Raw genomic sequence first — 21520 nt, 5'->3', positions numbered from 1 at the left:
TAATTTATTTCACTTTCTTTCTCTCTCTAAATCAGGTTTTTCATACCCATTTCCGCTTGTCTGAAATCATTGAAAAATATCATTTGACATGATGTAGCGGGGCGCCGGGATGGATGATCACCAGCAGCCCCTATTTTAAAAATTGTGCTTCCGAAATCTCTTGATGGCGATTCCGCAGGAGGAGTAGTTAACCCCACCCCTCCTGTGCCAATCATAGCAGAAGCCCTTTTTAACAATTGCGTTGAACATACCTCTTACTATGCAGTGGCAACATGTTCCTCACTCAGAGGTTTGAAAATTTGAAAATCACCTCTGTGTGCAAGTATTTTGAGGTGTGCTGCATATAAACTATGTAAGTTAACAACAACAATCTGAAACATGTAGGCTTTAGTCTATTATCCTCGACATTTGAGTGTATTTGGATGTGCAGGTTTGACTATCGAATAGCATGATGGGTAGAAATGACGTGAGGTAATCTACATTGTTGGCTCTCATTGGTTGCTGAGCGCGCTGCAAACTGCTGCTACGTTCAGGGGAATGTGGGGAAATCAAATACTATCCAGAAAAACAAATGCCTTGGAAATGTTTGGGTTGACAGAGATCGGGTTTCAGCTGCCCAGTCTTCATGTCAGAGATAATAATAATAATAATAATAATAATAATAATAATAATAATAATAATAATAATAATAATAATAATAATAATAATATGCAATTTATTAACTCTGCGATGAGAATGTAGGGCTAATACTGGGGGGGGGGGGGGGGGGGGGGGGGGGGGGGGGGGGTAAGTTGTTATTTGTGTATGGGTGTAAATAGAAACTCCTTTTAGTGCTGAAACAAAAAAAAAAGAAAAAGCGAGATTCCTCTATGGTGAAAATAAAAACAAAAAAATGAGTACTTTTATTTTTGTTTGTTTTATTTTCTTCCCACTGGATCTGATTTACACAGTTTGTCACTATCGTCCACTAAATCTAATGAGAACTAATGCAAATCTTGTTTTGATTAAAGGTGCAATGGTAAAAACATGGCAAACCTTGTCCAAAACTTGAATATAACGGACTAACTGTCTAAAACTTTCATATATGAGAATAACCCATCTAGGTCATGGTGATCCTCATTCTATCTGTCAGAAGAGGGCGCCAAACCCCAGTTATGAAACAATAAACTTCGACTTCAAACATTCTTCATTGGACATCTATTTATTTTTTTTTAACCAATCAATAAAATCACATCAAATAAAAGGCAAATCCCTCATACATGATATATAAAATAAATAACATTTATTTAATAAAGCTGTGAAATGTGACCATGGGGATCAGGCGCTAAACAGCTGTGTGCCATATACTGTCCTGCAGGCCGAACAGCTGCTGATGCATTCTGGTAGACCTGCAGTACAGAAAGCCCCATCAGCGGGTTGATTTCATCATTCCTGTGGACAATGTAAAATAAAAAAAAACACAGCATTAAAGGCATAGTTCAACATTTTGGAAAGTTAGTTTATCATTTTTCTTTCTTAGAGTGAGATGAGGAAATTGAAATTAATCCCATAATTGAATGTTATGAATGCCGCTTGAGACAGGATGTGGTTAACCTAGTTTAGCGTAGAGACAGGAAGTAGATGGAAACACATATTAAGCCCTGTCAACAGCTAACTAACTACTCATTGTATCATGTCTATTTAACCTGAACATCAAGCGAAAGGTTTTTTAAAGAAAAAAAAGCCTGTTTGTGGTTTTAAAGGGAGTTACTTGCTGGAACTATTTCATGACAAGAAACAATTAATCTCACTGTGATGACAAGACTCCCAAAAGTCATTGCACCTCGCTGATAGTCACCAAGGAAAAAATCCAGCACATGACTTGCTGTACAACCTTGATGTAACTTTAAAAAGACAAAATACAATGTGTGAGTGAGCTTTAGTTGTATTGATAGGCTTATTTTAACATTTTCTTTTTTACTGAGCCAAGCTAGCTGCCCCCCCTGCTTCCTAAGCTAAGCTAGGCTAATGGCTCCAGTTCTATACTTAACAAACTCAACATGAATGTGATATCAATCTTCTCATCCAGTTCTCAGAGAGAAAGCCAGAGTCAGCCCTAACTATGCAAAATATGCAGTTTCTTTGGGCCTCCTGGACCCCCCCCGCCCCCCCTCCCAGAATTATTTTAATGAACACAAGACTTTTTAAAGATTTTATGAACTATGAAATGTAACTTTTAAAAATTCCTAAACAAAAACTGACAACATCTTCAAATTTTGCCAACAAATAGCTAGACAAGCTAAACAGACAATTTCAGTAGGCTATGTAAGTAAGTTACAGTCCCTTATGAAACAAGCACCCCCAAGATTCTGTGAAATCACATTTATAATTCCATGGTAAATTTAACCAAATTAATGAATAAGACAAGAATAGAAGTGAAGATAAACTGGGATAAGTATCTTAAATATATTCTACATCATTTGTGCAACACAAGTTGGTTCAGTGCCATGTGAAGTGGCAACATGTTACAATGAGGGGGGCCCCATGTATCAAATCCTGCCTAGGGCCCCCACAAGTCTAGGACTGGCCCTGAAAAAAAAAGTTGAACTACTTCTTTAACATTACATTAAGAAAGAGGCTGGATCTGGACTGAAGGTTGATTATGGCCACCATCACTATCATGGTCATTACATGGGATGGTCACTGTTTATAAGATTACAAATGCTGTTGTAAATTTTGTTACAATGTTTTACTATATATATCATTGCTGAATACAGAGGCTTCTAGTAATGGTTGATGAGAATAAGCTTATTTCTTCTCATTGAGTCAGTCTTTCAAAAAGCCATTTTTTCCTGATGTCTTTCCAGTGTTGTCCTTACCGATGCTCTGAGGCCGCCATCTTCACATCGTGCAGTGCGATGGGCCCTTCTGATGTGCAGTGCTCAGAAATGGGAATTATGCTCACTGGAGAACAGTTTTGCTAACAGCACAGTATTAACATACAAATTCAATTAATATACATTTAACCCTGTTTAGTGTGAGAGACAAAAATGAGGAAGGTAGTTGCAGTGTAAAACAGACTGGTTGATGGTGGTTTCGGATGGTGCAAGGACGTTTAGCCGGATTTAAAAAAAAAAAAAAAAGTATTCCTCATTGGTGCCAAGAACACAAAATGTTAACATCTGATTGTCAAACAAACAAAAACATATCGTGTACATACTGCCATTTAAACCTGGCTATAACAGGTGGTGGTTTACCAGGAGGCATACAGCTTGGATCTGTACAGGAAAATAAAGGGTTGGTGCAAATATATTAGAATCATCTTTACAGATTTTATCAACTCAAAGAAGAAAAATGTCATGAACGTGAAGTCCGCAGAATGCATAATCTCTTGCTGTTTACAGTGTGAGTGTGAACAGGATTTTTTTTTTTTTTGGTGAGATGTTGGTGAAAGGTGAATAAGCGGTGGAAGGGGAGGTGAGCTCCCAGACAAAGTGTACTCTAGTTTATTGTATGCCGCTCCTGGCCTGTAAACAACAGATTAATAGCATCTGCAGTCAAAAGGCTCTGGAGACTTGAAGCATACGTGATCCTCTGTGTCAAAGGTAGTAACTGCTATGTGTAGAAGTCGTGTGTGTGGACATGCTTTCATCGTAAATGCAGCTCGCTGCTCACAACATTGAGCTTACCAACACAGGCTCCATTACGTCCGGTATTATTACAAGCCGGTAAATCCCAAATACTCTTACCCATGTAAAAGCGTATGTATGGTATGTGAAAATGGCTCAGTTAACAAAGAATGTCAGCAACTTTAAGTTCAGCTTTAGGGTTAATGTAAATCTTGGCCTTTAAAGTCAATAGATGTCAGCAATCCCTTCTGTCAAGAACAGGCATTTTGATAGCTCAAATGACACATTTCAACCTTTTGGGAAGTACACTTACTTAACACGTCTGATAATGATGCTTATGTGTTTACTTTGGAGTTGGCTGAAAGCCTGGTGCGTCTCATACACATGCTAAAGGGCACCTCTGGAATGTAGCATAAAGTATAGGCCCAAAAAAGCAGTGCACATATCCATGGCATTAGGTTTAATAAATTGTCATCCATCATCAGCTACTCGGGCCTGAATAGAATATTATTATCGTGGATAAAGCTTTGAACAAAAGAAACAGCTGTTTGCATGAGCTCCAAACAGCTGCAGGTGAAATTCAAACTCCCCTTTGTTCTTAGTCAAATACGTCTTTCCTACTGCTGACGAAGTCATTAAAGGTCTGATGACTGAGAGGTAACATGATGTCTTGCTCCTGTTGATGCTATGATACAAATACCTAAATGGGAGCACCTACCGTAAATACAATTGCCTATCTTTATGTATACACCTTAACTAGAAATAATCTTTTTTTTTTTTTTTTTACAAAAACATTACTTATCTATTCACAGAATGATCGAAGGTTTAAGTCAGTTTGGCGTAAGTGCACGTACAGCTTACAGTAGCAGGAGGAGCACACTAATTTAACATGGTGACACTTAATGTAGAGTGCACTGTGTCTGTTCACACTATCAATTAAATAGCTTTCAGTGACCTTTTAGCTTTCATCTCTATATATTTCACTATTATTTACAATATTACAGTCACAAAAGGTTGCAGGCAAAGCATCGCACAGACTTTGACAGGTAGTAATCCACAATAGTGCTTTCTGAAATGTACCTTCAGTAGTCAATTAACTCCTGGGCTGTGAAAAGCAGTACTGACGAGACTCTCAGCCCCATCACTTCTGAACGCTTCCTGTGTTTTTTACGAACCTATCAATGTTCAAAACAGCTCAGCTCATGCTACACCATGTGGATTTAAAGATACAACTTGCTTATAAGATACACATTGGGATGTACAATGCCCCCCTGCGAGAAGTGATTCCCAGTTGTCAACTGGACCCACACACAGAGGGGGGACCAAAGCACAAGGTGAGGAAGTGAAGTGATGGATGGTGATACCACAGGGTGCTGACCCGGAGTGAATTGGTTTCGATGGACACCTGTAGCCGTGTTTCCATTGAATGGTCAAGCGAATTTTTGAAATGTTGCAAAAAAAGCGTGAATTAAGCACGTTCACCGACTGGTTTGGAATGAAAAACGCTAGGCTCTGCAAAGGGTAGTTTTGTCAAAAGTTGGAAGTATCGGCTATGCTTCAAACATGGCTGTAATCAGCAAGTCAACAGTAGAAGTAGAGGCTGTGAACTGTAAACAAAACAAGTCACTTAGGCCATCTCAGCAATCTCGAGAGAAAGCCGGAGAGAAATCATCTGGACTTTGTTTCAGTTGGGCAACTTTAAAGTGTTCTTTGATGTCAGCTAGTATCGGCCATGTTTCCACTGTCCAGAGCAAAGACAAATTAATGCAATGGCTGTAATGCATGAGAGGATGCTCAGCTTGGAAACCGGTTAGTCAGGGGAGTTAAATGTTCGCTTTGTCTGAACTTAATCGGCAAAGGCATTTCCACATCCCAATTTGCACATCAACTCTTTTTCCACAACGCCAAAACCACCTCAAGCAATCATCAATACTTTTTTACACAACTGAGTAAGTTTTGTTGAATTTTGACATTCCTGTGAAGCTTTTCTGACACGATACTTCAAAATGCACATAAAAATATGTTTATGGAAACACGGCCCGTGAGACGAGGTGAGCTCTTGGTGTGACGGGACAGTGTTTGGACACAGAGAGTTCACAGTCAGCAGTGGCAGCCCTTTTCAGCGACGGCGGTAGCTAGTTCCTCTTCGTCGTCGGCCGGGTAGAGGACCTTGGCGGTGAGGCCGCTCTTCACCCCGTCCCAGCCGTCGCGGGTGACAATCTCCCCCATCTTCATCAGCTCGTAGATGTCCTTGGTCAGCAGCTCAAAGGCCCGGTCCACGTTGCTGTTGCACTTGGCCGATGTCTCCACGTAGCGGATGCCCAGATCGGCCGCCAGCTGCTCCGCTTCGTCCCGGCTCACCTTGCGGTCCTTGTTGAGATCACTCTTGTGGCCAATGAGGATGTAGACCATGTGGTGAGGCAAGATGTGCTCACTCACCTCTTTGTGCCACTCCCGCACATGGTCGAAGGTCTTGCGATTGGTGAGATCAAAGACTAGTAGCCCGCCCACAGAGTTACGGTAGTATGATGTCGTGATGGACCTGCAGAGAAAACAATAACATGTTAGTAACTATAAAACATATGAACGTCTTGGTCAGCTCTGATCAATGCACAACTGGGACCTGCCAGCACAGACGTTCCACTATTCTGACTGCATGTAAGGGACCTGGGCACGAATCCAAGTAAATTTAACTGTCCAGTTCGTTTTATGTGTGAACACCATGTACGATACCAAGACACGATATGCCAATTAGCATCTGAGATTCAATTTAATTGTGAAGTCATTCGAGGCAAGTCCAATCAAATTATTTATTTATTTTTATTTTTTTATTTTTTTATTTTTTTTTATTAAGTGATCTTATTGCATTGTGAATATGTTGTGTATGGTACTTCTATGTGTCTTTTATATCTTTTGTATGTATTGTCTTGCTCTTATCTGGACCATTGAGTCTGTAATAAAGTTCATTATTATTATTATTATAAAGTGACATATTTTAGGTCACTGAGTGCTAGCCACTGAAACTATTAACATTTTTTCTTCAAAGATATTTTTTAAAAAGTATTTTTAATGCATTGGTTCAACAATTAAAGGGCATATATATGCAGGAATGGGGTATGTAAAATGCCTAACTGATTATACACAAATGTTTTCATTTGTGTATAATCACCTCAAAATAAGAACTATGTTTTTAGCCATTTACATGGAGCATGTCATCTCTCACAGACTGTGCCGTGATGTTTCTACAGTAGCCCAGAACAGACAAACTAAACACTGACTATCGATTGGGCCACTCACATTTTTGCATCGGCCACCATAGTTTTCCCACACGTGACAAAAGGGAAAGTTTCAGTTCTGCAACCTCAACGCTAGATGCCACTTAACTCTACACGCTGGACCTTTAAATAGTCAATGTTTATTTAAGGCATTGTTTTTATTTTTATTGTTGTGGAATTTTGACCCGTCCAACCTGAGGATTTAACTTTTTTTCAGATTTCACATCTCAAGACAAGTGAAGGGAGCCAAGTCTCAGGTAAATCAAGTTTTACAACAGTCAAGTCCAAGTCAAGACTTGTGTCCTGATTTTTTGTGTCCTAAGCTAACAGCTCTGATAAGATCAATATTCACCTTCACCAAACTTACAAAAACCAGAACTTTCTCAAAATCACACTCAAGGTGAGGATCATTTGACTTTCCACTACTTTACAATGTTTGTTCATTTTTGAATGTCCATGTTACAAAGTGGCTCCATTATGTGCATTATCTATGTTTTTTGTGTGCATCCTGTTGCTTTAATACACCCATCAAGTGCACACTGCAGACAGCTAATGGCAGCTTTAATATACAGTATTTTGCCTCATGGCCCAAAAACTAACTAGTGTCCTTATGCGGAAATATCAGGTTTCCACTGTGTCACTTTGCATGTGCAAATTTAAATGTATTTATGTATTTGTATTATGCAGACCAATGCATAATATTAACTAGATTATAGCAATGCTAAAAGTAGATTGTGACACAGAGGACCAAGACAAGACAAATGTAGTAATTGCCCAGCTGGGGAATTTAATTGTAATGAATTATGTGACAACAAAACAGACTGTAAACATGGGCTCCTTGGGGCCCCTGAAGGCCTGGAGCCCTGGAGTTGTCACCCCCCTTGGCCCAGCCTTGCAAAGACCCATTTATACACACACACACACACACACACACACACACACACACACAAACACACAGGCTACACAAGTCCCAATCTGTGCACAAGGTGGTTTAAACACCGCTGATTGATTTCACAAACACTCCTCACAGTCAGTTTAGACAGCGTGGTGAAGCCTGAAGGAAAACACCCTCTGAAGGTTTAGTCTTCAAAAGAGAAAGCAGATCTAAAGAGCAGCAGCTTGCTTCTCCAGACAGAGAAATGCTTTAAAGGAAATTATCCATGACAACAGGGACGCATGAAACGCAACGAGCAACAGGGCAGATGAATGCAAAACACTAGATTTAGGGGTTGACATCCCTGTGTTTCCCTGGTGACTGTGGAGTCAGGGAATCAAAACTGGGGCCTAAATGTGAGGAGGCTGTCCATCATCCGTGAATGGATGCAATGATGCAACTCGATTTTCAGTGTTAATATATGGATCATCATGAGATCGAGGCCTATATAATCTTCTGCTGACCCTTTTCTCCACTTCATTACATCACAACGAGAGAGGAAATGGCCTTTATTCAATTTAAGAGGGTTCATTTTACAATAGCTGCCAAACAGCGACATAAGGCCTCTCTATTATTTAACGACAAATCTACTCGGTGAAAAATAGACAATTGTGGTTTCATTCAATTCGGAGACATTTTATGTGAGCTACATTTCTGTTTGGTACCTGAATCGCTCCTGTCCAGCCGTGTCCCAGAGCTGAAGCTTGATTTTCACCCCGGGTTCGATGTCAAGCGAGCGGGCATAGAAATCAACCCCGACCGTGGGATCCGCCACATCGCTGTAAATCCCGTCCGTGAAGCGTTTCAGCAACGACGACTTCCCCACCGTCGAATCCCCGAGTAAAATGATTCTGAACTGGTATTGCCACAAAATATCCATGGCATGACTAGAGGGGGGATGCCACCAGAGGAGCGCGCGAGAAACAAAGCCCTGCGCGCGGCGTGTTTACATGAAGCCCCGGCTGCTGTTGCTGCGGCTCGCGCTGCTGCTGCCTTGCCTTCTGCTCAGGAAGAGACGGGGAGCACAGCGCGAGCGCAGCAATCATGTGATAGATTTACCTATGCTCTACTACACGGCATATGACTACTATAAACCTTGAATGAGGTTAATGTATGCTGTGAAAGAGTCGGAGATAATCTGTGGTGGGATTCTACGTCGTGAGAAAACAAAATTCATGTTACAGTAGCAATATTTTGCCATAAAGCTGCTTGTTTTCATCCGTGCACAGAGAGACTTTGTCAATATTGTGTGAAATTCTGGCACATTCTTTCAGTGAAATGTCATCATGACCATGTTATTTCGCAACTGTGTATTTGGAGCATGACATTGCACTGTTGTTATCTTAAAACCACGAGAGTGTGGTTAGCTCAGTGGTTGGAGGCTGGCTGCTGTCCGTGGTTCTGAAGTAAAGAGGCTTCAGTTCCAGCTATGGGCAGACTGTACCGTAAATCCTTCTCTTTTTACACAATATATTCACTCCTAGCTTTCTCAGTGAAAAATATGTGCTAATTGAGAAGTCAAACTCTCTGTTTGTGTTGGTATTAATGTGTCTAAGTGACACGAAGTCTAATAGACAAAAAGCGTTCCCTGAAACGCTTGCAAAAATACATATCCCATCATGCCAAGGGAGCCATGTGAGGTATACAGACCAATCAGTGGAGTGCTGCTCAAAGCTAGCCTTTATAAATGAACAGGACACTCCCTCCTGCCTCTTCCCCTTCAAGTAGTCCGCGAGAAGGGACCAGAACTAGCGAAGAACTACGGTAAGGCCCCAATTATTATTATTATTATCTCTCACAAAATTTCATGCAAATATGTAGAAACATAATGTTGCTACAGTTAAGTTACGCATTTAGGGCCAACCGGAGAGTAGAATTTTATTATGTTTACGTCAAGTTTTTTGGTTAGCCTGGGTTCTACAAACACGCGCTAGCATGTAGCATTTCGCTAATGTTAGCTTATGTAGTTACTGTAGTCACGCGGCGTCGTGTCGCGAGTGCTTCATGATAACGGAGTTAAATTTATACAATATCCCACATTGCATTGGATTATTAGTTATGAAACTAATGCCTTACGTTATTAAGACGAAATTGCTTAACTTAACTTTAGCTTAACGCTAGTTTGTGCGAACCACGTGGTTTGCTCCTTCTGAACCAGTGATTCAGAATCACTAACGTGATATACTATAAAACGACGGATCTTAGACCTCCTGATTTAATATCCTCTCTTGCCGAAAATTTAAAACTCAACACATTCTAGACCCAGATGAATTTTCATGATTTTTACCTAGTTTCTCCAGTTATTGGATTGTCAAATCCTGACTCATAACTTGTCCTCAAGTGGATCTGCAGCACTGTAGTTCATGCATTAACTTGTGTCATTTGTTTCTACAGTGTCCGCTTGCGGCCGGAGCGGGACACTCCAACCATGGATGTCTGTACAGAAATCAGGTATGTTTTTCTCTCAGGACTTAATATTGTTTCTGTAACAGGCTCCTATCGAAGCCGTTCATGCTCTCCTGTAGCAGTGAACGGTCAACAGGAAGCCAAGATGAAGACTTTCACCGACGGTCGCTGTTCAGTTTGAAAATAACTGCTCCAGCAACATTTAGGGGAAGGACACTTGGACTAAATAATGACATATCAAGACTATATGAAAAGCAATGTCTCCTCTATTAAAACGTACTTCATCAAACTTTCCACAGGTTTTGGTTAATGATGAAGATTGAATGGCAAAATCTGAAGATGACCACATCTCATGCAGGTACTTGTTAGACACATCTTGAATGTAACGATTGCTGGCTGTGATGACAAACTTGCCCTCACTGACACAAGTCTTGATTGAGACATATATAGTGTACCTGAGCCACATTTGCTAAAAAGTCTTTTTTTTTTTTTTCTAAGTATGGATTTAACTCACCAAATTGCTCCCCTTTTTTAGGTGATCCTTATGGCTGACTTCAAAGTGACTGGATAAGGACATTTCATATGAAGGTATTTTCTTGTAAAATCCCAGTATGATTACTCAACTCTTGTCCACTTTTAAGCATGCTATCCTAAGGACAGGAGCTTGTTTGTAGCTTCGTGTTCTCCAAGTGCATGCCAGAAAACAGGGCGGTCTTTGACTGTTGTGGCCCCTTTTGCCAACACCAGCCACTCAACTGTCCTACAGATTTTTTTTTTTTTTAAAGAGCAGCATTCATCAGTATTAACATGCCTGTTGTATTCATGACGCATCTTTTTTTTCTGCTGTAGGCAACACTGTCTGTGAGCCTCAGTCTGGCATCATTGAGCTGCTTGGGTTCTACCATCCTGGTTTGTGAAGGTACGTAGCTACATTAACGTGCAATATTTGTCCTCCTGATCCATGATGACCACATAATACAATGAGGACTGTTGGATGAAGCTTGCGGATATGGGACTGAGATCAGCTTGTTAATAATGTATTCTGAATAATTCCCTGAAATTGCACTAAACTGGGTTTATTTTTTAAGGTCCAGTGAGGTGTTGGAGAGCAGCCTGAACAAACAAGATTGTTGGGAATCGAAGGGTCTGGATTCAGCATGCATCTACAAGGAAGTGGCAACGCTATAGTGAACATTTCAACTTAACTTGCACCACTCCCAAGGTGTCAAGTTTCCAGAACTTGTATGTTAAAGTCAAGGTGATCAGTGGAAAAAATGTTCAGTTCTTAAATGAAATAAAATTGTATTAAACTATTTTGAGAATCCCTTTATTTATTTATATTCCATCTTCCATTCATAAGGGAATTTTAAGATCATTTTTGAATAAGCAGTAAATGGTTTTAGTTCACATACGAGGACCTATTTACAATAAGGCCACAACAGGATAAAGTGGACAATGTACCAGTTACTGGAGCTGCATGTCACCAAGATACAGTCTGTCAATTAGTGATGAGCCTCAGTGTGGCAACATCCCCTTTCAAAGTAGTTCATCCAGGACTCGACTCAACGCTTCATTCACAGCAGTCTGTAGTCAGCTTTGGTCAGGGCCATAGTCCATAGTCCACCACCCAACAACTCCAGAGGCATCGCCTACACTGTCAAGAAAGATGCCAAATTGGTGATCGACAGTTGAAGCATTTGGGCTTCAGAAACTCATGTCAAGTCTTTAAAGTGTTATTTCTTCAGTTTCTAAGCTGCTCTGTTTTTGCACAAGTACCTGCACACCATCAAATAAAATAAAAACTATTTTCTAGAGACTGGACAAGTGTATTTTTCATCCTAAATACAATGTAGCATTACAGGTGTTAACTGTGTTAACAGGTGTTATCTGTACGGAAATATTAAACAAATGTGAATAGTTACACAGGAAACAATATGATGTTGCAAATGGCAAATAAGTTAATATTTCTGCAGCTTGCTGTAAAAGGGTTTTATCGCCCACCTCCACTCCCTGCTAATTGTTTGGGGCTGACACTGTGGCAGACCCGTGTGTGAGCAGGAAAGTGGAGAGGGTGGTTTTGGAAAGCCCCACTGTGGGTGAGCAAACTTCATGGCTGATCTTAATGTAATATTTAATACAAGTCACAATGTCAGTGTTCTACATTAAAAAAAATACTTTTTTTTAAAAACTGTTCCCATACTTGTGTTTATCATTTACATGGCTATAATTCCTTATTTTCATTTATTTAATTTATTTGCACACCTGCAAGACTCAATGAAGCACATAGTGGAGCACAACCAACATTTGAAGCTGCAGATGTAATCAGTCACTTCTTATTCTTTATTTGACATCATCTGACCATCATGACCCCATCTCTAGGTCAAGCTAGAGCTTTATTTGCTGGTAATGACTCAATTTGCAAATGAAATTTCTTTCTGAAAACAGTTTTATAACTATTGTGTACCTCAAAGTCATTCATTTGAGATGGAAGGCAATTTCAACTCTGAAATTTCAGAGTCTGGGGTGCTGCTGCCGCTCCGATCACTGTATGTATCCCTGTGTCAAAGACAGAATAATACACTCATTAATCTGATAAAGATGATTCTATATTTGCAGTCTATGTTTGAGCAGAAACATGTAATCTGATGCTGTGTGTTTACCGTGGAGACAGACGGCAGCCCTTTTGTAAGTAGCTCTGCAGCTTCCCGGCTGCAGCCAGCAGCAAACCAAGGTAGGGGGGAGATGGTTTAATGGGCCGAGAGGTGAACTCAGGGTGATACTGCACTCCGACAAAATAGGGATGATCTGGAATTATAGTAAACAGAGTAATGGAATCACTGCCCTTTAAAAACCCTTATTATACACAAGCTAAAAATCTGTTCAGTGTTTCCTTTTCCGTACCGTCCAACTCTATGACCTCCATTCTTTCCCCTTCGACGTCTTGACCTACGAAGCGGAAGCCCTTGTCTTCAAAGTGACCCTTGAGTTCAGGATTGACCTGTGCAAAGACAACATTTTAAGTTTCAAAAATACACCCACTCCACCTTCAGCAGGATGGTTTCTGCTGCTGCAGAACTGAGAGGTCAACATACTTCAAAGCGATGCCGGTGCCTTTCATCCACATATTCTGCGTCCCCGTAGAGTTTGCCTGGAATACAGAACAGCTGTAAGCACAGTGTAGACACAACACATCAACACTGGGCTCAGAGCGAACTTTTTCTTACGCAATACACCGCTGTTAGTCTTGAAAATGGTCCGTCTCTTCCCTAGCCTCATAGTGCCGCCCATCTGCCCGGGGTTGTGCTCTGGCATGTCGATCACCTGGAAAGATTCAACGAAACAATCGCAATTCAATGCACTTTTCAAGTCCATGTACAACTACATTATTTATGAATGAAAGGTAAAAAAAAACTCACCACAGGATGCTTTGATTCTGGGTCAAATTCAGTTGAATTGGCATCTAAAGTGCAAAACAGGCAAAGCCATAACATGTATTATTGTAAGTATTCAATCGCAGCATCGAAATGCTTATTATTATGACCATTTAGCAAGTGGACCTTGAGTTATGATCATTTTGTCCCACCACTATCCCACAGTCAAGAATTAACAATGAAACTTACTGTCTTTTCAGTTTTAGAAATCATTATAGTTAGAAAAATGTCAAATTTCAAAATAAATCAACACATTTTTAAAAACCCAGACTTTCTGAAACAACACGTTGTGCTAAATAGTTGGGTTCAGTCTGATGTTAATATACTATAGTCCCACATATGTAATCAAAATGTTTCCAGGAATGTGACAGAAAAAATGAGGAGACTGGTGCTTTCTTCGGTCTTGGTGGCATTCAGCTTTTCTTTAACATGCAACGCTGCTCAAGTTCAGTTTAGCTACACGGGACAGTTAATGTTACCTGACCAGCCGAGTGTGTTCCTGGCAAATTCACATACAGCCAGCTGCATTCCAAGACACACACCTGCACAATGTAATAGCAAAGCAGTGTGTCTACTGTTACTGATAAAGCGATTCATTTCAACATCACACATTTTTAAAAGTTATGTTAAGTAGTTATGCTATCCTGTACCAAGGAAAGGTTTTTTCTGTTTTCTGGCCCAGTTGATGGCATGAATCTTTCCTTCAGTTCCTCTGACACCAAAGCCTCCTGGAACCAGGATACCACTGAGGATTAGAGGGGAAAACAGTTGGTGAAACTTCAAATTTGAAGTCCAGGTTGTATTACGAAAGAGTTTGTCAGCACTCACTCAGAGCTGCAAAGTTTCTGCCACGCCTCGTGGTATTTCACCGGCTCCTCCTGCAGGGTGGTCAGCTCTAAATTTGCAGAGTCTATATACTGATGAGAAGAAGACACATGCAAGCTCAAAGGTGGCAGGTCTGCAGAGTTAAAGATACACGTTCTGTCTCAAAGGTTCTGCTTGGACCACCCTTAAAAATGTTGTTTCTCTCTTTAATTAGTCAACATGCAGGCACTGCAATGCACACTGAATAACATGAAGGATGGAGGACACATACATTCAATGTATCACAAAAGGTAAGAGCATTTAATCACACTTCAGAAGCAGCTTCACACTAGATCTTCAATGTAACAAAAGCACTGCTGTTGCACAAGCACACTCAGCTGAGCGGGTCATCGGTGGGCTGCTGGTCACATGACCACACCTTAGTGGGATGTAGCATTGTGCATTCATTGTGATGTGCTCAGCTGCAGCGTGGGGACAGAGCATGGAGCAAACACTAGATGGCAGCACAAGCAGAATCTGCAGTCTGGGTGCTGTTACTCATTAGGACAGTTACTGGACTGTCTCTGGAAAAAGACTAATCATTTCTGATGCTTTGAACATTACAGACTGGGACCAGAATGAAATGATAGAAATGATATAAAGTGACTGCAAATATAATTTATTCATTAAAAAAAGATTCCCACAAGATTTGGTGTGAAGTTACTCTTTCAATGTATTTATCAGTTAGAGTTTTTAACAAAAACGAGACGAATAGAGAGCAAGGAAGGAGAGACACAACAAAGATACTCCGTGAGGTGAAAGGGACAGGAGTATCTTGGTGTTCTGAAAACAACAGGAAGTCAGTTATTGCAGTTTTTTCCGCTCATTTGGCTGCTTGTTATCATGGTCAGCAGTGATGGCTGTAACGTAAAGCTATGCAGACGCAATTCGAGTCATGAATGGTCCTCCAGGAGTCATGACTCAATGTTAGGGTTGTACTCAGACTCATAGTTTTGTCAATTGAATCAGGTCTGACTTCAATACAAATATTCAAGGATTGCCTCCCTTTTTTCCCTCTACAAACTTTGAGAGTTTGCATGGGGATGGCAGGAAGTTCAGTGCTTACTGCAGTAATGATGTATCAGAAATGTGCAAAAACAAAAACTGCTCAACTTATGAATCTCAGTCAATGGAGGAGTCTCAGAGTGATGACTGGGATCTCTGACTGTCAGAGGGCAGCACTAGTCAAATCTGAACATATGGGCATGTTACATATATTTTTTTTATCTGATGTCATCCATAAATGCAATGACAACACAGAAAAAATGGCGGCCCCTATTACTCCAGGACTTGCCTCAGGTTTTTATGTTTTCTTCAGTATCAAAGTATCCCAAAGCTAACTCACTAAATTCATGGTAACATTATATTTTCTGTGTAAATCCCCTCAAAAGCTGATAAGAACTGAGCATAATAATTCAGCATGATAATCCCCGTGGGGGGGCCCAACACTGAACCATTTTGAAAACACGTTGTCTGTAACATTATATTTGACACAAGCAAGGCTCCACATCAGGGAAGGTCCTCATACTCCAAATGAGTGCACCTCAATCACGCATCCTGCTACAGTGTGATACATTTTTTGAGTGACCAAGAATAAAGACATTAGTAAAATGGGTAAGTGGGCACTGTGGGTTAACAATGCTGTGTGCATACCTTAACCTCCAATTTATGGCTGATTGCCAGGGCTGAGTGCTCCAGTGCCTTGATGACAGAAGCATACGAGTCGGAAAACTTGGTGTACTTCCCAACCAGTGCGATAGAGCAGTGCTCCAGCAGCCTGTCTGACCTGTGAAGATAGTGTGTACATTCATAAACCATTTTAAACAAGACTTTCTCTGGACTAAAGTCAGCAAGTCACACAGGGCAGCAGAAAACAGCAGTCTTCAGCCCTATTTAATTAATTTAACCAACGTTTGACCTCTGTGGAGGACTCACCTGTCTGACATCTCCTTCCATTTGGTGAGCATCTTCCTGGGTCGAGTCTCGATGGGCATATTGAGTCTTCTGCTCAGGTAGCCCACCACGCCCTGTTGCTCCAGCAGTAAAGGTACTCTGTAGATGGACGACACGTCGTGCACACAGATGACCTGGAACAAGATGAGTCAGTGAGTTTGAAGGAGCTCAGAGAGTCAGGGCTTGGAGAGACAAATGTGCTTCAGTGTCAGTGATCTACCTGTTCAGGTTCTACATGGCAGAACATTGAGATTTTTTCTTTGACAGAGTTCTCCAGAGCGGTGGAGCAGCGACACATAATCTGTCGGCAAAGATGGGATGAAACTTTAATGATGGCTGAAGAGAAATCAGGTCATTTCAACACGACTCAACAAGGATTTCACACAGGAAACACAGAGAGGAGAGAAATAGGAACACAAAATGCAAATATCTGTCATATTTTTAGACTTCATGTTGAACTCGTGTTTAAAAGGTTTCTGGGAATGTTCCATAATTTTGCAGATATTTGTTGAACTGTGAAATACACTGAAGTGTAAAGTTACAGTCAACTGGAAATACAGACATGCACACAGTAAAATGGAGCATTTTTAGGAGGATTTTCTGCAGATGACTCACCAGATCAGGGGATAAACCTAGGCCTCTCAGCTCTCTGACACTGTTCTGTGTTGGTTTGGTCTTTTGCTCTCCTGTTGCACTGGGCTGTACAGAACAAAAAAGATACTACATATATTGAACTGTATTATGTATATGCAACATATCAAACATAACGCAAGTGGACAAACCTGCTGCTTTAATCAGAATACAGGAAACTAAAGAACACAAGAACGCAATAAAGAAGGATAAAAATATCTATCAAATATTTCCATTATTCATCCATTATTTTTGACTAACTGTGCATTAAATGTTAGGTTATTGTGTAGAATCACCTTCAGTGTTCCAGAGCTCAAAGAGCTGCAACCAAATGTTTAAAATATTCAGTAAAGAGGAAATTGTTTCAGTACTACTCTACACTCTGACTTAGAAAGCCAAATAAACTCATCTGAAACCACCTGTTGCTGCCATGTTTTATCACAAATATAAAGACAAAAATTACATAAGTGCACACAGCAGTGGATTATGTTTCATATCTGGCATCTACCTTCTAAGTGAAACTGTCAAAACTTTATGCATCTATCTTTTCATCTTAAAAGTTTTTCAAGAAACTTCACAAACCGCTCCTGTAGCATAGCCCACATTCTCACTGTGTTGGAAACATGGACATGTTTACCAAACTATGATTGCATTCTCTGCATGCTTGCTTTAGTTACAATCCTCACACGTGACTCTGTCCAGCTCGTGAGCAGACACGTTTGCACCTGTCACTTGTTCCCTCACTGATCACAAGAACTCCTCTGTCCTTGCTTAATAAACTAACTAAATTTTACACCTAAGTATTTATTCAAGACATTTTTTTGGGGCTCTCTCAACATCTACAAGCAGCACTAACTGAGTGACACATTTCATATCCTACCTCTAGGCTGAGTAATACAATAGTAATAAGTAAGTAATAATACAAAGAAAGAAAGAAAAACTTCCTGCGTCAGGAAATGACTCCTATTTAAGCTGACATTTAGCAGCCTGTTAAAATACAACACTTCAGCCAATGAGTGGTGTGCCCTGAGCGCACCTGAGCACACTCGTGTTCATGAGCTCTCATAGAGCAGTGAAAATGCACGCACGAGCCCTAACACGCTACTCTGAGTGCATGAAACTGTTTATACTGCAGGGTTTTAAATCGTAAAATTTGGCACGGGTTTCAGAAGTACTGACCATACAACTGGATAAATGAATAAACTTGGATTATGCTGCATGAGTTGTGTGAGAGTTTGTAAGCTGCTGAGAAAAAAAAAACTCATGGCAGGCCTCCGCCTGTGCTGTGTTCATGGACCAGTAAGACCCTCCAAATTTAGAAAGGGGACCCAGAATGATACAAAGGAACACATACAAAAAATAAATATCCCCCCGCTACCGCCACACATACACTCTATTTCTGTGGCAAACATGTTCACCTTTTTAGAATCTCCGTTCACCACGGAGGCATGCAAGAAAAACAAAGTTTTCTTCACAAAATCAAGGTAACACGCAATTAGTAATTGATATACAAATGGTCATTTTGTGGGTGAAATGTTCCTTTAAGCACTAAGAAGGTTTGTGAATAACTTTCATCGTAACTATGATCTAGTCTGAACTGTAAGGGAAAACTCTTTGGATATACTATAATTCTAAGATTTTTATAAGGGTTTTGTCACTAGGACATACACTTTGTACTCACATAAATATTTCATTTCACATATGAATTTGCAGCTGTTTTGTACATCAAGAGGACAAAACACTTTTATGATGAAAGCTGAACAAATGTGTGTATTTACAGTCAGTTGTTCAACAAAAACAGCTGAAACATCTGCCATCAGAGAAAACCAGGAAGGCCTGAAGGTGCTGCTCTCTTACCTGTGGTATCAGACTGACGTGAATGTTGCAGAAGTTCTCCCTCTTCACTTTAAACTGGAACTGCCTGAAGGCCTCGATGAAAGGCATGCTCTCTATGTCGCCAACAGTTCCTCCCAACTGCACACAAGCAGACAGTCACAGATATTAGCGGTGAAAAACCATTGCAGCTTTTGCCTCAGTAGTTAAAAATGTACACACTAAGTTGATTATAAACTATTCTGTGCTTAGCTGACCTCTATTACACAAACTTGAGGTTCTACATCATCGTCATCAACTGGTACTTTGGCCTGTTTCACAACCCATTCCTGGATGGCATCTGTGATGTGTGGCACCACTGGAAATGAGAGAAAAAATATTCTTTGTTATCCATTTCTCTTCAGCATGGCACCTCTCACTCTATGAAACTTAAACAGCTGCTATTTACCCTGCACAGTCTTGCCCAGGTAGTCTCCCCTCCTCTCTTTGTTGATGACTGACTGATAGATCTTGCCGGTGGTCAGGTTGTTGTCTCTGGTCAGTCGGATGTCAAGGAAGCGCTCGTAGTTCCCCAGATCCAAGTCCACCTCACCGCCGTCATCCAGCACAAACACTTCCCCTGAAGAGAGAGACACAAATGTAATACATGTTTAACACGTAGCTGTTCAATTCTGTTAAATCGAAGTGATCATTTTCCGCAGACGCACCATGCTCATAGGGTGAAAAGGTGCCTGCATCTATGTTGATATACGGGTCGATCTTGATGGCAGTTACATGCAGACCGCACGACTTCAGGATTGTGCCCACACTGCTCGCAATGATGCCTTTGCCGATGCCGGAGATGACTCCTCCAGTAACGAGGATATACTTCATCATTGTGCTCTGGAATCTGCAGACAGACAAAAGATTAAGATAGTACACTTTTGCATGGTGGGGAACTTCACCCTTTGTCAAAATTCATACATTTTATTCCTATGGTGTAAGGCAGTCCAAGAGTATTAGTAAATAAAAGTAAAAGCTTTCTTAAAATGCTAAAACTCAAATTTGAGATGTCATAGGTTATAAAGTTTGAAGCTGCTATATAGACATTGAATTGGGAGAGACGTTCTAGATGACACTGAGCACAACCAGGGAAATGTTCTGAGTTTATGGGTACATTTTTTGTAGGTGGAGCAGCTGCAGATTTTATACTTGAAGACATCTGGTTTCTAGCTTTGAGATAGTAGCTCATGTTCATAAATACTGTTTAAACTTTCCTAGGAAATAAAGAATTGTAATTCTTAATTTAGGTTGCATTTCCCTTTAACCTCCACGTCTTTGTTCTAGTTACAAAATGAACTCCAGTCGCTGTTACCAAGGAAACGCATAGGCTATTAATTTGCTGTCTAAAACCACTCGTTAATTAATATTGCAGAAACTTTGAGGTAAAAAAAAAAAAGTAACGTTATATGTTAAGTTAAAAGTTGGTCATCCTTCCCACGACACCATGGTTTCCCCATATGCAGCATGGCACATTTGGAGCACTCGATTTTACACACGGCAACGGCCGAGCGGGTGGGAACTTCCTGATTCCCCGTGTTAAAGGACTACAAGGGAGAGCACCGCCCGTCCTAGTTATCACCGCCCACAAACTCAACGGAGCTAAAGTAATACAGCCGGCGCTATTAGCTTTTGGCTAACGGCTAGGGGTAATATCGATGAACTACGACCAGACACCCAGAAACCAACGCTTCTGTTACAGTCTGCAGTAAAAAAAACGGAGAAATTCAACGTTTACGAAACAAAAAAACCTGGCTGATTTAAGTTACAGTCTTTAAATAATTAAAAACAAAGGGAAGCTAGCATGCTGCATCAACCCCCATAATTTACCTGTAACCAGAATACCCGGTAATGCCTTCAAAATAAAACCGATGAGAGCGATTTACTCACTTTCATGTTAAATGCACGACGACAAAACAATCAAGTATTTAAAACTGGTCATCTATGACAGCACAACATATTATACTTTAAGTTTCGACACTACTGTTAAAATACAATAGGTCATTTCGCGCTACCAGCGCATGATATTTCCAAATACACTTTATTTTGAAGCTTACTACCGGAAGTCAAACTTATTTGTCAAGCGTAGCTTACAACTTTATGTTTGCTAGCTAGCCAACAGCCTCTCTAAGAACAGCATCAAATTTCAACTCACCAAAATATTCCTCAGCCAGAGCAGCTCTTCAAAACAAATCGTCGACGACGAAAGCAGCCCACAAGACTTTTTGACAGAGATAAAATTTCAAGCCAAGTAGCAAGGCTTTCAGTTGTGCCCGTGCTCCTCTAAAGACCCATCTATCCTCCACTTGTCTCTACACGTGTATGGACCACGATCCAGCCCTGCAGTACATCATTCATTACACACTTACAGCGCTGTGCTGCCTTCAGGTGCACCGCGTAAACTGCTGTTGCCTGTGCGGGAATGGTGCATTCAACTTTGACGTGTTCATATCATACGTTGTCAAGAGGCACGTTACATTTTTTAAAAATAAATTTATTTATTTATTTATTTTGGTACCCCGCGCCCTCCTTCATCTTTTCCAATAA

At 40.6% G+C, this 21520-nt stretch overlaps 2 protein-coding genes, 1 long non-coding RNA gene and 4 other non-coding genes across 8 annotated transcripts; 4 read left to right on the top strand and 3 right to left on the bottom strand.

Moving 5' to 3' along the window:
• Positions 1–97: 97 nt before the first annotated feature.
• LOC121958348 lies at positions 98–231 on the bottom strand. Its single transcript, XR_006106835.1, has one exon. It is a non-coding gene; the product is annotated as a U11 spliceosomal RNA (small nuclear RNA).
• Positions 232–2241: 2010 nt separating this feature from the next.
• rab42a (RAB42, member RAS oncogene family a) lies at positions 2242–8936 on the bottom strand. The gene is given in 3 exon segments (XM_042505995.1): positions 2242–6150; positions 8483–8715; positions 8717–8936. Coding segments are annotated over 3 exon segments (822 nt in total). The 5' UTR covers positions 8864–8936; the 3' UTR covers positions 2242–5708.
• A 579-nt stretch (positions 8937–9515) lies between these two features.
• Positions 9516–11536, top strand: LOC121957887. The gene is made up of 6 exons (XR_006106798.1): positions 9516–9581; positions 10212–10268; positions 10523–10581; positions 10759–10811; positions 11073–11142; positions 11312–11536. It is a non-coding gene; the product is annotated as an uncharacterized LOC121957887 (long non-coding RNA).
• Positions 10306–10442, top strand: LOC121958353. Its single transcript, XR_006106839.1, has one exon. It is a non-coding gene; the product is annotated as a small nucleolar RNA SNORA16B/SNORA16A family (small nucleolar RNA).
• On the top strand, positions 10862–10991 carry LOC121958342. Its single transcript, XR_006106829.1, has one exon. It is a non-coding gene; the product is annotated as a small nucleolar RNA SNORA44 (small nucleolar RNA).
• LOC121958351 lies at positions 11177–11250 on the top strand. The gene has a single exon (XR_006106838.1). It is a non-coding gene; the product is annotated as a small nucleolar RNA SNORD99 (small nucleolar RNA).
• Positions 11535–21311, bottom strand: ctps1a (CTP synthase 1a). Of its 2 annotated transcripts, none has more exons than XM_042506681.1 (19): positions 21129–21311; positions 19642–19823; positions 19383–19553; positions 19192–19292; positions 18959–19075; positions 17087–17170; positions 16692–16772; positions 16454–16605; positions 16172–16304; positions 14483–14571; positions 14305–14399; positions 14134–14196; positions 13640–13683; positions 13448–13544; positions 13316–13371; positions 13125–13221; positions 12884–13028; positions 12688–12779; positions 11535–11877 (listed from the first exon to the last, which is right to left on the bottom strand). In XM_042506681.1, exons 2-18 carry the CDS (start codon positions 19808–19810, stop codon positions 12695–12697), a joined length of 1779 nt encoding a protein of 592 aa, XP_042362615.1. In that variant the 5' UTR covers positions 19811–19823; positions 21129–21311; the 3' UTR covers positions 11535–11877; positions 12688–12694. The 2 variants fall into 2 exon arrangements, with proteins under 2 accessions (XP_042362615.1, XP_042362616.1); XM_042506682.1 differs by having other exon boundaries at positions 11535–11872.
• Between the last annotated feature and the right edge of the window lie 209 nt (positions 21312–21520).

The sequence above is a fragment of the Plectropomus leopardus genome, chromosome 18, assembly GCF_008729295.1.
Source record: "Plectropomus leopardus isolate mb chromosome 18, YSFRI_Pleo_2.0, whole genome shotgun sequence".
NCBI classification, from domain to species: Eukaryota; Metazoa; Chordata; class Actinopteri; order Perciformes; family Serranidae; genus Plectropomus; species Plectropomus leopardus.
This window is presented reverse-complemented; position numbering and strand designations above follow the sequence as displayed.

What these genes read in the sequence shown, in the direction of transcription:
- ctps1a (XM_042506681.1), bottom strand. Translation starts at nt 19,810, where the DNA reads ATGATGAAGTATATCCTCGTTACTGGAGGAGTCATCTCCGGCATCGGC. An exon ending in CTCAAGTTTGTGTAATAGAG is followed by an intron (nt 19,076 to 19,191) that starts GTCAGCTAAGCA and finishes GCTTGTGTGCAG; the next exon opens with TTGGGAGGAACTGTTGGCGA. An exon ending in GCCATGTAGAACCTGAACAG is followed by an intron (nt 16,606 to 16,691) that starts GTAGATCACTGA and finishes ATCTTGTTCCAG; the next exon opens with GTCATCTGTGTGCACGACGT.